General features: G+C 40.7%; 1 protein-coding gene across 8 annotated transcripts in view; it reads left to right on the forward strand.

Moving 5' to 3' along the window:
- The window catches only part of LOC139232504 (histone-lysine N-methyltransferase EHMT1-like), a 159,542-nt gene that overhangs the window by 108,040 nt on the left and 38,419 nt on the right, over nt 1-13,083 (forward strand). For 7 of the 8 annotated variants that reach the window (XM_070862817.1, XM_070862819.1, XM_070862813.1 and 4 more), the window contains 6 exons: nt 1,336-1,524; nt 3,279-3,361; nt 5,521-5,627; nt 6,124-6,246; nt 9,834-9,935; nt 12,513-12,617. In XM_070862817.1, the coding sequence (XP_070718918.1) occupies nt 1,336-1,524; nt 3,279-3,361; nt 5,521-5,627; nt 6,124-6,246; nt 9,834-9,935; nt 12,513-12,617 (709 nt within the window). The remainder of the gene's footprint in view (nt 1-1,335; nt 1,525-3,278; nt 3,362-5,520; nt 5,628-6,123; nt 6,247-9,833; nt 9,936-12,512; nt 12,618-13,083) is intronic. The other variant, XM_070862814.1, reaches the window with a different exon arrangement.

Consider the following 13,083-nt stretch of genomic DNA (forward strand, 5'->3'; position numbering starts at 1 on the left):
GGCTGTATGGCACTGACTGAGGAGGTCTGTCTGCACCAGAAATTTTGTTTTGGCACAATTCCTGGCATATTTGTGCCTCTCGCTCAAGTTTTACAGTCTGCTGAACATAAATATTGTGATATAACTTAATTTTAGCAATTTACTTCCATTTTTAGATGGTTTTTTAAAATTATTTTGCAAAAATGTGTTTTGCAATGTTTTTCTGCATTGAGACATTATATAAATGCGAATTATCCAACTTATTTTGACTTCTATGTCTTAGATACTGTATTTAGTAGTTTTGAATTCATTAATTTCTTGTCTTGTCTATCAGTTTCATTTTGATAGATTAAAAATTGCTGTCAGGTTTACTTGGATTGCTACCTTAATTTAAGGTTTGGTTGAGAGCGGTGTTCCATTTCACCTATTAATTTTGCTGTAATTAGGTCATCACTTTCTGGAAATAGTAGAATGAGGGAAGATGATGAGTGGTTCACAATCTTTGGATGGGTCTGAAGCCAGACGGCTGAAAATTCGGTTCTACCCCGTATGGGGGCAGTAATAGCTGCGAGGCATGACTTCCTGCGGCAGATGCAGAAGTCCCACCCCGCAAGCAAAATTGGGCGTTCCACTTCCTCTCGGGGGCGGGACCAGGGCGCAAAGGAACACGAATCTTCGCGTAGCACTGGCGGGAAGATGGGGCCCTCCCCTTCCATTAAAGGGGAGGGCCAACTGCCGACATTGCAGGAGGGAGTAGGGGCCATCGCTAGACCACCATGGAACGTGGCCCCATGGCGGCAGCCCGGGGCACAAGCGGAGTGCCGGGTTGCATGATCGCGGCATGGAATCCGCGATCAGCAGTGAAGTCGGCCATTTTTTTTATTTTTCACCGTCTCGCCTCCCGTTTAATTTTCGTCCTGCAAGCGGCTACAGTGGCAGCTTCACGGGGCACTGCTGAATTTTTGCTCCACGGCGAAAACGGGTCGCTGCGCACATTGATAATGTCAGTGGCCCGGGGCGCTACCGGTTAGCGCTGTCGCTGAACTCCAGCGGAATTTTGTGGGAGTTAGCAGTGGCACTGCGTCCGGACACACACTTTTTACGCCCGACGGAAGGCGCAAACAACCCAAACTTTTCCCCCAGAACGCTTTGTTTTGGTAAACAATCAAGATTCTCTACAATATTCTGTTTGTAAACCGGCAGTATGTTCATAAATGTAATTCATTTTTACATGTTTAAGCTGGCATTTTAAATCGTGTTATGTACTTTCAATAACTTGTAGTCTGTTGGAATTAGAAATTCAGTACATAAGTTAACTTTAGTCAGTTAATGTAATTTTCAAATTATTTTTTACAGCAGTGCCCGGATGAAAATGTGTGGGGAAAACAAGGCTGAGTGTGCTATCTCCAAAGTAGCTGACAGTTCAGATGCCTCCAGTCCTTCCACTACATTGAAATCAGGAGCAATCATATCAGCTACAGGTCTGCCAACTGGGCCTGGGAAAGAGACTATGGAAAGCATTCTTATTGCGCTTGATACAGAGAGGTAAGCATTCAACAAGTAAGGGTTTATGATGCAACAAAGATTAAAAGCCATTTGCTATAGAAAACATGGAATAGTAAAAATACTGATTTGAAAAAAAATAGCTAACAACTCCAAAAATTCCAAAGTGAATGTATTTATTTTCTCATCACCTTCTGTGGACTCCATTACTTTGAGGTTGCTCAGGCAGGGCTGCGCCATCATTGCTCTGTAACTGCATGCTTAAGGGTACACAGGAGTGACATAAGGTAGTTGTTTTCCTCCTTCCCCTATCCATGTAGGGAGTCGGCATGTCCCGTTCTCCCGATGGCACTGTTGGAATCTGCAACTTGAGGATCATGAGTGCAGTTCCTTTAATTGCACAACTTGTACTTCAACATGTTGCGTCACCTGCACTGCCTTCCACGTGTCTGTTTGTAAAAAAAATGGTTCTAGAAATGTAAAAATAATCCTATATTTATCAAACTAGCTTATTGTATTTTGTAAAATATGAAATTCTTTTGTTGTGTTAATGACTCAACATATTTGAAAACCTCCTTTGATAGCTTGATGGATAAGAGAGACACTCCATGTCGCACTAAACATACCGATAAGGTCCTAGATTTGATTCCGAGTCTGCGGAGTTTGCTGAATTGAGCCAGCTCATTACAGTTGGCACGTCGATTGGCTTCCGTTCCACTGGTCTAGGGAAGGGGGGGGAAAAAATCAGCCTGGGTTCTGGCTCTTTGCCATTATAGCCTCCTGTTGGGCAGTCTGCACGGGGACACGGTGAGAATGGGATCATTGTTGGCTATGGCATCCTTTGGGGGAATAGCCTGCCAGCCCTTGCTTGTGGGACTGTACAGCAGTGAAAGTCAGTTCATGGAGCAATAGGTAAACAACAATCTATGAATGAATCAACAGACTATCAATATTTTATCAAGGAAGCACTTCTATCTAAGTCGAAATTTCCTTGGATTAGCCCAGTGTGAAATTGAGGGTAGTGTTTCTCTTGTTGAATAAACCCATTGTTGATGTGGCTGAGCAGAATTTGTGCCTTTAAACTGAACCAAAATACTTTTGTTTTGGTGTCATCGAGAAGTATACATTTTGAATTTTCCTCATGGGACTCAAACAAATTGTTTAAAATAACACCCAATAAACGAAAGTACTTTCTATTTAAAGTACTACTTACAGACAGGGCCCCTAAATTTCTCCTGCACCTCAAGCCATTTTTGGAAGTAACACATGTCATAAGTGTAGCCACGGTATAAAATAGTGTTAAACTGGCAAATTTTTAGAAAATCCGTTTACTGATGGCAAAAAAATGATATGGCTGCAGAATTGCAGAGCAGTCCTCCCTTCTGCTCTTCGCCAATTTGTTCCTGTTATGATCATATTCTTGCTTTATTTCTAAATTTAAGCACAAGTCTCTTCGCCCTATTCCTTGGTCTTCAGAGTTGTGCAAAACTGAGTGCACAGGATACTAGGCCTCTGCAAAAGCTGCTCTCAAAAGGACATTCTGCTTGGAGTTGGATGAGAGCAGAAATGACTCTCAACAGTCGTTCCGTTCCTTTGTTTGGTGAAACTCCTGGACTTTACTCGATGGGAGCTAGATTCTGGGAATTGTGGCCCAAAACCTATTTCCCATTACTGTATGGTGGTGCACATTGGATTTCACACGGTGCGATGTCATGCTGCCTATATTTGTACTTTTTAATGAAATAATAGCTTATTGTGCAGTGTTTCTTAAGATTTAATTTGTTTTGTTCAAACAGACCCAAGAAGTTGCGTTTTCATCCAAAGCAGTTATATCTCTCTGCAAAGCAGGGGGAGATGCAGAAAGTACTTCTAATGCTGGGTAAGTTTTCATATGAGTCTATGGGCCCAAATTTGGCCCTCCCGTTTTTTCGGCGCACTCACATGAGATGCGCAGACTTCCTACAATCCAAATGGCACCAAAAAGATGTCCCGGGATTCTGGCCCCTCTGCCGATTCTCCCGGGGCTTGGCGAGTCCGTTGGGGGGGGGGGGGGAAGCTAGGGCCCTGCGCCTAAAAGAGTGCTGGCAGCTGTCCACACGCGCAGTAGAGCGTTCGCGCATGCGCAGTAGCTCCTCCCATGATTGTGATGATGCGTGCCTGCAGCGTGGGACCCAATGCGCCCCGCCCCTATCCCGGGCCGAGTGGTCTGCCGCACAGGCCGCAGCAAGAAACAGGTTGGTACAGGGAGACTCTTGATCGGGGCGGGGAGGAGGAGAGTTTTGATTGGGGGAAGGGGAGAGGGAGAAGATGTGATAACTGTGTAGCCAGTAGTTTTAATGAGCTTACTCAAAACTTTCCTTAACCCTGTTGATGAAAATACTTTCCTACGAGCAGAAGGTACTTCTATTTTTTTATTTGGATATTTTGAAAAAATTATGTAAATATGTTTTGTCTCTACTATTTTTGAAGTTTAAGCTTCCATGAGTGCTTTTGTTGTATAGTAAATTAACTTTGCGAAGTTTGTCAGTCCTGTATAGCTGTTTGATCCTATTCACATTCTTTCTTAACTCTCCGCAAGGGTTTTCTCTGTGGCCACATATGCTGGCCAAAGTTAGTTTGGAGCAACTATTAGCTGTCCAAACTGGCTTAAATGGGCAAAACGGGCGCAGGTTGCTGGTAACGCCCCCTTTTGGGAAAAAAAAACGAAACAAAAAACTAACTCACTTACACTGCGCAAATTAAATGTGCAGAATGGGGATTTTTAAGATATTCCAGAAAAATCAAGTTGCTCCAAAAAAAACGGAGCAACTCCTGGGCAAATTTGGGCCCTAAATGTGGGATATAAAAGCAAAACACCTATAACATTAAAGAGAAGGGTCTTGTACACATGGAGACCCAGCGGAGGGGTATTAGGAAGGAAGAATAAACGACAAGCTGCAGTTCTATCCAGCTGCCTCTTCCCTTCTCCCTCATATGCTTGTCCAGCCTCCCCTTAAATGCATCAAATATAGCTCAGAAAAACTAACTTCGGCCCAAATTGATGAATAATCTTAAAAGCTTACATTTTGCTTTTTCATATTTGATACTTTTACCAATTAGTTAAATTGTTGCTTACGATTTTTTATGAAGAAATTACTTAAAATTGCAAATATTAAGTAGTCATGGTGTTTCCTGCCCATCTTTATGCTCCACGTGTTGGGATGCATTTCAAGGGAATGTGATTACAAATGGGAGCAGGTTATCTTGGCCATATAGAGGTCATTTGTGAGTCCCTATTTGGAATATTGTATTTCAAAGAGCAATAAGGATTATTTTAGAACTTGGGGGAACTCAAGTTATGAAGAGCAAAACTGAACTTAGCTTACTAGGAGAAAAAATTGAGAAGGAAAGGGATCGTGGTGTTTGAAATGGTGAATTGCACGGTTCGTAGATGAAGCAGACTATTTCACTTGGACTTAGAACAGCACCAGCCAACACATTGAAAAATGAAGCAAAACTAGGGAATGGGAGAATTGTGGTAAACTCCTTCAGAAAAAGAGCTGGATCATTATTTGATAATGGATCCTTATTTGATCATGAATGGGATTGAAGATTTCTCGGAGAAGTGTAGCTTCAAAAGTCCTGAGAGATGTAATATTTTCTGTGCTTCTGGACCTTGGAAATGTCATCAATAAAAACCAGCTGGCCTGGTGTCGTCGTGGTTTGATCTTTGAGGGTCAGAGACAAATTTTGTAGAAATTTTCTCATGAGGTTGAATAAGTGAGAATTCATAAGGGAACAACTGCTTGCATTTATTTTGCACCTTTATCATAGCCAAATATTCAAAGACTCATTACAGAGGCAGATTGTAAGTGTTAAGTGTGAGGAGTAGGGTTATGGGTTGAATGGTCCTTTCTGCAAATGTTCTTAATATCCAGCATGTTTACTTGATGTATTTATTCACATGATCTATTGGCCTGTAACTGGATTCAAACTGAAACTGTAGAAACCCAGACATTTGCCTAAGTACTTAATATTTTCTAATCATCTTTTCTCTAGTTGATGGGATTGATCCTAATTTTAGAGCTGAGCACCAGAATAAGCGGACCCCTCTCCATGCAGCTGCTGAGATAGGCCACGTGGAAATTTGCCATATGCTCGTACAGGTTAAAATGCTTTTATTTTATTGACTTTTACACCTTTTTAAAAAAAAAATGTTTTATTATATCCTGTGTGCACTCCACTTATATAATTCGACAGTAAAAGAAAGGGGGAGGAGTCGTCAGACTTTCAAAAATCATCTCCATGAATTCAGCATTACAGACAAGCCTATAATGTAATTCACCAATTTTTAATTTCGGGATGTGCGCTTTGCCTGCAAAGATGGCATTTATTGCCCATCCCTCGTTGCCCTTGAGAAGGTGGTGATGGGTCGTCTTCTTGAGCCGCTGCAGTCTGTGTGGTGAAACTTGTTCTGTTTTTTTTCTTTTACCTATTTAATTAAAAATACATGCTTACAAAAAGTTGAGAGGAGCAAGAGATGAACACAGTTGTTATTCTGATTAAAAGCAAACCGTTACTGTCATCTGGTCATACCAACAGATAACTGAGTAGAATTTTATTCATAATGTGTATCATAAAGACAGTTGGCCTCTTTTGCAGGCTGGTGCTAATCTAGATACCTGTGATGATGATCAGAGGACCCCACTGATGGAAGCAGCAGAGAACAACCAACTTGAAACAGTAAAATACCTCTTGAAGGCAGGTGCACAGGGAGATCACAAGGTTAGAGTGAAAGATGCAAGTGAAAAGCTTGCATCATTAGTTTGTGTTCATAGATTTTCTTTTGCGTTAAAAAAAATGAAACAGTGGACCCGAGTGTTGCACTAAATTACAGATCTGCCTTTTCACCCCTGTGATGTAGGTTAGAATTAACTGTAAACTGATGGGATGAAAGACTCTGGTAGTTGCAAGAGTCCCAAGTGAAATGAATTTGGAGAGTTTCACTTCCATATTTTGTGAATATAATGTGCAAAACATACTATCCGGAATTTGGCACCTCATTCAGAAAGGCCCAAGAATGGCTATTGAGGGAAAATATAAATATTTATGATGTAGTATAAGGAGTACCCTTCTGAGGCTGAGATTGAAGCATGTCAATAGAGAACTTTCTTCTGCATCTGTAGTTGAAATCGACACAGACTGCTACAAAGCATTCTGCTTCTCAGTGCAGGTACTGGTAACCATCGCTGATTTAGACAATGTCTCCAAATCTGTAAATTTAGGACAGCCTGCTGAGCTCTCTGTCCTAGAATCCCAATAACAGAATCTGTTGACATGTTCCGTCTTCTTTGTATGTCCACTCTTGTTGATTCCTTGGCATCGACCATTGGTTCTGTTTCTTTGGATTGACTGCAATTTATCACTGAGCTATGAATTATCATTAAATAAACTCGCAGTGATTCTGTCACAGTCACCCTTTAGTCTGGATGTCATCACACGTCAATGAGTAGTGCGGTTACTTTGTGGATATCCACGGCTGTGAGAGAAAGAAGAATATTAGAAATGCAATTATTTGATTCCCATGCACCACAGCACACAAGACACAAATGGGATGATGTCAAAGTCTGAGCTTTACTATTGTGACTTGAGCTTGCTGCCTTGTGAGCACTCCAGGGTATCAATCACTTGGGTAATGAAAAACATTGTATCTCTTTGGGGTCTGAATGGCTTTTCGCAAAATTGTAAAAGGATAGTAGATAGGTCGAAATAAACTTGCTTCCACTCTAAAAGTGAGTTCTCAGGTGACTACATTCCAATACAGGAATTACAGTCTCTGTCACAGGTGGGACAGACAGTGGTTGAAGGAAAGGGTGGGTGGGGAGTCTGGTTTGCCGCACGCTCCTTCCGCTGTCTGCGCTTGCTTTCTGCAAATGCTCGGCGACGAGACTCGAGGTGCTCAGCGCCCTCCCGGATGCTCTTCCTCCACTTGGGGCAGCCTTGGGCCAGGGATTCCCAGATGCCAATGGGAATGTTGCACTTTATCAGGGAGGCTTTGAGGGTGTCCTTGAAACGTTTCCTCTGCCCACCTAGGGCTCGTTTGCCGTGTAGGAGTTCCGAGTTGAGCGCTTGCTTTGGGAGTCTCGAGTCTGGCATGCGGATGACGTGGCCCGCCCAATGGAGCTGGTCGAGTGTGGTCAGTGCTTCGATGTTGGACCATATACAGTAGACACCTCAAAGCGCTGGACAAGTACCACCAGCGCTACCTCCGCAAGATCTTGCAAATCCACTGGGAGGTTAGACGCACCAACGTCAGTGTTCTCGATCAGGCCAACATCCCCAGCATCTAAGCACTGACCACACTCGATCAGATAGGTAAGGTAATAGCTGATAAGTGAACTCCCTGAAGCTTTTTTGTAACTACCATGGCAACAAAAAAAAATGTGTCCTACGACTCTATTGGACAAAACTTTGTTTTACCAGCATGCTGTTCCAACAGGCCATGTGATACAATCACCATTTGGTATCTTGGGTGCAAATGGGAAGATTGATATTTGGCAAAGTTTGTGGAAGTCTGTTAAATTTCACTGAGTGTGATTTATGTTGTCCTTTTCTCAATGGGAGAGAATAAGATAGAAGAAAATTATTCCAGGGATCATTTCTTTAAAAAAAATCAAAGCTAGAAATTGACATATGTAAGTTTGATATATTAAAAGTAATAAGCACACAAGCTTACAAAAGCAAAGCACTGCGAGTGCTGGAATCCGAAGTAAAAACAGAAAATGCTGGGAATTTCAGCAGGTCGAGCAGCATCTGTGGAGTGAAATAGCGTTAACATTTCAGGTCTGAGATCCTTCATCAGAACCACACAAGCTATTTTGGAGCACTGAAAATAATGTAAACTGTTGCCATAGCCACTGGAAATTTGGAGCCCAAAAGGGAACAGATGAAGGGTTGAAATCCCCAGTTACATTCCATACGTGAAAAATACATTAGACCTAGCACTCCTTGATAAACGTAGCATTTGTGGAGGTGAGTGATGCTGGTGTGGAAAATGGAACACCACCTCATTTAAGGCAACCAGCGTCCAATAGTCAGACGTCAGATGTAGTATGGGAGATGTGCAAACAAAGTTGACTGTCCTGAGCCTTAATTTCAGAAAGAGGAGCCCCAATTTCACTAACTTTTAGCTATCTGTGGCCTCAGATTAAAAAATAAAGGACAGTTTTGTACTGTGGGCTCGAGACCACTGGAAACTAGTTTAGACAATCTAAAATCAATTCACTTATGACTCTTAAGAATCTCCTTACAGAGGAGACTTTGATCCCATCAGTCTGGATTAGATTCAAACCAGGACCACATATCTACTGCACCACTTCATTTTTTGATATTAGACATTTTATATTTTCAATATTGAGATCAATTTAAAAGCATCAATTGCATTGGAAGGATAACTTCTTGATTGATACTGGTGCTTATCACAAATCAAGAAAAATGTGAAACGAGGGTAAATGATTCACTGTTAGAAACTGCGTACATTAAAATTGTGCTAGGGATCCAGCGGCTTAGACGTCGAAAAATGGCTGCATTTATAGTTATCCTTTAACTTTCCAGCAACATTTCTTCCACAGTGATTTGTCAAAAAAAAAATGTCTCTGCCTTGCTGGATTTACAGAGCCTGCAGATAGTGATAATTTCTCTCTCCATAATTTTCTTTTATGGAAAAGAATTATGAAACTTGAATATTCTCCGGAGGTTGAAGTATTATTAATAACTAAATGTGTTGCCAGTCAAGTTTCATAGAATCATAGAAGTTTACAGCACAGAAGGAGGCCATTTCGGTATGAACCAGAGATACGAGTTCAAATCCCACCACGGCAGCTGGAAAATTTAAATTCAGTTAATGAAATAAATCTGGAATTTAAAAACAATCAGGTAATGGTGCCCCTGTAACTACCAGATTGTCGTTAAAAACCCATCTGGTCCTTTAGGGAAGGAAACCTGCTGTCCTTATCCTGTCTGGCCTGTATGTGACTCCAGACCCACAGCAATGTGGTTGACTTTTAACTGCCCTCTGAAATGGTCTAGCAAACTACTCAGTTGTCCTCTCCTCGAGGGCAATTAGGGATGGGCAATAAATGCTGGCTTTCCTGGCGCCGCCCACATCCCAATAGGTCCGGTCCGTATGTTTGTATGGATCTCTGTCATTCAGGGAGAAAGTAAACTGATTGATACTGGAATTAGCTGCTATTGTGCACTTTATTAGGGCAAAAATTTGGACTTGGAAGCTAGTGTGACTGTATTTGCATGTCTCCATATTTTTATGCAGCATTTTACTTTTAACATCACAGTTGCGTTCTGTTTTTCTTTAGGATGTTGAAGGTTCAACTTGCCTTCATCTGGCTGCTAAGAAGGGACATTATGATGTGGTTGTACATCTTCTATCCACAGGATTAATAGATGTGAGCTGTCAGGTGAGTTTGCTATTTGTGTAGGTGCCTTAGGTTGTGTGTCCCAAAGACTCGATGTCACAGTTTTGATCCCTGACCTCCACTCGGGTTGCCAAATCTGGTTGATGACTACTGCGTTTTAGTGATCTGCGTACATGAATACCTTGATCTCTTTGGACCTTCACTGTTCCTAGTCTTTCACTATTTAAAAAATACTCAGATTTATAATTTTTTCGTCCAAATTGGATAACCTCACACTTACCTGCGCTGAAATTAATCTGCCACAGTTTACGCACTCAATCTATTAATGCCCCATTAGATTTTATACTCCTGATTACACTACTTGCTATGCCACCAATCTTTGTGTCTTCACCAAACGTGGATATTTGGCTCTGTCATTCTGTCCTTAAATTACAGATTCCAATAACCTCCCCACAGCAGATGTTAGGCTAGGAGGTCTATAATTTCTTGGTTTGTCTTCCACCTTAAATAATTGCCATTTGCAATTTTCCAATCTAAAAGTAACAATTCCCGAATCAAGTGTTCTTTGGAAGATTATGGCTAAATCATCTGCAATTTCCTCACCTACTTCCTTTAAAACCCTTGAGTGAAAATTATTGACCTGGGGATTTGTCTGTCTTTAGTGCCATCATTTTTTTCTAAGACTTTTATCTTGGTTATATTAACTTTATTGAGTTCTCGCTCTTAATTCTTTAGTTTCCCTGGCATGTCAGGTATTTTATTCTCTTCCTCTACTATGAAGACTGACAAAGTAATTATTCAACAAGTCTGCCATTTCCTTGTATTCATTTGCAATATTACCCGCATCTGTTTTGAACGGGTCTACATTACCCTTTTTTCCTAATATAATTGTAAAAACTTTATTAATCTTGATATTCCTTGCAAGGTTCTTTTCGTCTTAACGTTTTGCAGCTCTGTCTTTTTTGTCTTCCTCTACTGTTCTTCATATCTATCCCAGACTCCTGGATCTACACAATCCTTTGCACTTTTGTATGCTCTTTCCTTTAGTTTTGTGTTATATCTCACCTCTTGTCAACCATGGATGTTTTATTTGGTACGTAGAGCTCTTACCCCTTTAGGGGTATATACTGAAATTCTTTAATCTTAGAAAGCAGATAAACACTGAAAAATCCAACTAAATTACATATACAATTACGTATGTAGTGGACATGGAGATTGGTTAGAACTACAAATCTACATTAATAATTCCATTAACATACAACATGCAAAACTTTATAATAACTTTTGTACAAAAATTCAGACCTTTTTTTAAATTCAGTAATACCGTAGACATTTTAAAGTTTTTTAAAGTACAATATTTAAACAACCAGTGCAGAAGAATGCCTTAGCGTACCATTCCTATATAAAAAGTTTCAGAACTTTACAATATGGTTGAACTTTACAATATAGTGTCCATGCTTTACCATCCAAGCTACAGGAAACTACATGAAGGGAAGGGATATAGAGAAACTTATTTATAAAAAAAAAAACACTACTTTGTACTACTTAAAATAATTCTCACTTCAAACTTCAGAATAACTTTATTTAGAAAGAGGCTAATCCTGTAGTTGAACGGTCATCTTTTATATTTGTGTCACAAGTAAAACTAGAATAGTATTTGGGCCTCGTGGGTGCCATAACTTAATGCGCTTATTTGACAAAATACATCTACAATATATTTCTGAAGTACCACACTTAGCCACAGTGACAGTTAAGCGTTTGTACTTAGTTAAAAAATAAACATTAGCTATGCCTTGGATTTTTAAACTTTAATTCTCCCACCAATTGTTCCCTGTGATTTTCTCCCTTTTCCACTTCTGAAATGGCAACTTTGGTCCTCGTGGAACTCCTAGCTGACAGTTCCCCAGTACCTCACACTGGTAACTATTTTTTAATGTCTGTGCATTGATACTCAGTGTTGATTGGATATTTGAGCAGAGGAGCCATCGAGGCCAAGTGCAACCCTGTGTTCACTTGATATTCAGAAATGCGTACTTCCAGCTGGGGTCTCTTGATCGAGATCAATACTTGGAATCCTAGCATACTCTTCCCTTCCTTCCCCCAGGAAATGTGGAGAAAAATTGCTGTTCTGGCTAACTCCGTGGCGGTTAGCGTTGCCATCCCTACAGGATTGTCCTGGAATCTCCAGGGAATTAAGATTAATCTTCAGGACTCTGCTGTAAGCAACCCAGCAGAAAAATCAGAGCGGCAGTGAACCACATTGTTTTTTTCCACAGTTTCTTTGAACACTTTCATTAGTTATAAAAAGATTGGAGTTGGGGGGGGGGGTGCTGTCTCACTAACAGTCGAGATTAATCAAATTGGGTAACAGTCTGTTCTAATTGGCTTGGGAAAGCAGTGCACCTGGAGAATGGACCAATGGTGAAAGTGTGGTGGGTGTTCCATGTGATGATTTTTCTGTTAGCCAAGGGTATTAAAAGATAATGGAGCCAAGGCAGCTTGATGGAGTTAGAATACAGATCAGCCGTGGTCTCATTGGGCAGCTGAATGGCCTACTCCTGTTCCTATGTTCCTACTTGATTTGCCAGTTTACTTACTCCGTCTTTATTCTCTGAACAGGATGATGGTGGTTGGACGTCCATGATTTGGGCCACAGAATATAAGCATATAGATATTGTAAAGCTGCTGCTGTCAAAAGGAGCTGATATCAACATTAGGGACAATGTGAGTTACTTCAACACTTGGGCATAAAGGAAGTTAATAGTATGAATCTAGAGCAAGATTGCTTTCTTAACAATACACAGTTACATTTAGAAACTTGAGAAGAACAGAGTTTTTAATGCACCACTTTTCGGCTTCATTATGTTCTACTTTAGTGTTTAAAAGTTGCATGAGTGAAGAAAAGCTGAAGAAAAATATGAAATATTAAGTATTCTGATCAACTACCTTGGTCCCTATTCCTTGTGATGAGTTTTGCTTGGGACCAGACCACATTTAATGGGGGTCTTGGAATTACTTTTTAACAAATAGGCATTTCATCTCTAGGATTTGGTTCCAATCTGTCACAGGCTGATGGGATGAAGTTTTCTTTCTCTTTCAGTTGTAAGCTTTTTGTATGAATTGAGTTTGGGCAGTTTCAACCCAGTGCATGTGGATGCAAATATATACCATATTTTGCTGCTAAATTGAC

The sequence above is a fragment of the Pristiophorus japonicus genome, chromosome 20, assembly GCF_044704955.1.
Source record: "Pristiophorus japonicus isolate sPriJap1 chromosome 20, sPriJap1.hap1, whole genome shotgun sequence".
NCBI classification, from domain to species: Eukaryota; Metazoa; Chordata; class Chondrichthyes; family Pristiophoridae; genus Pristiophorus; species Pristiophorus japonicus.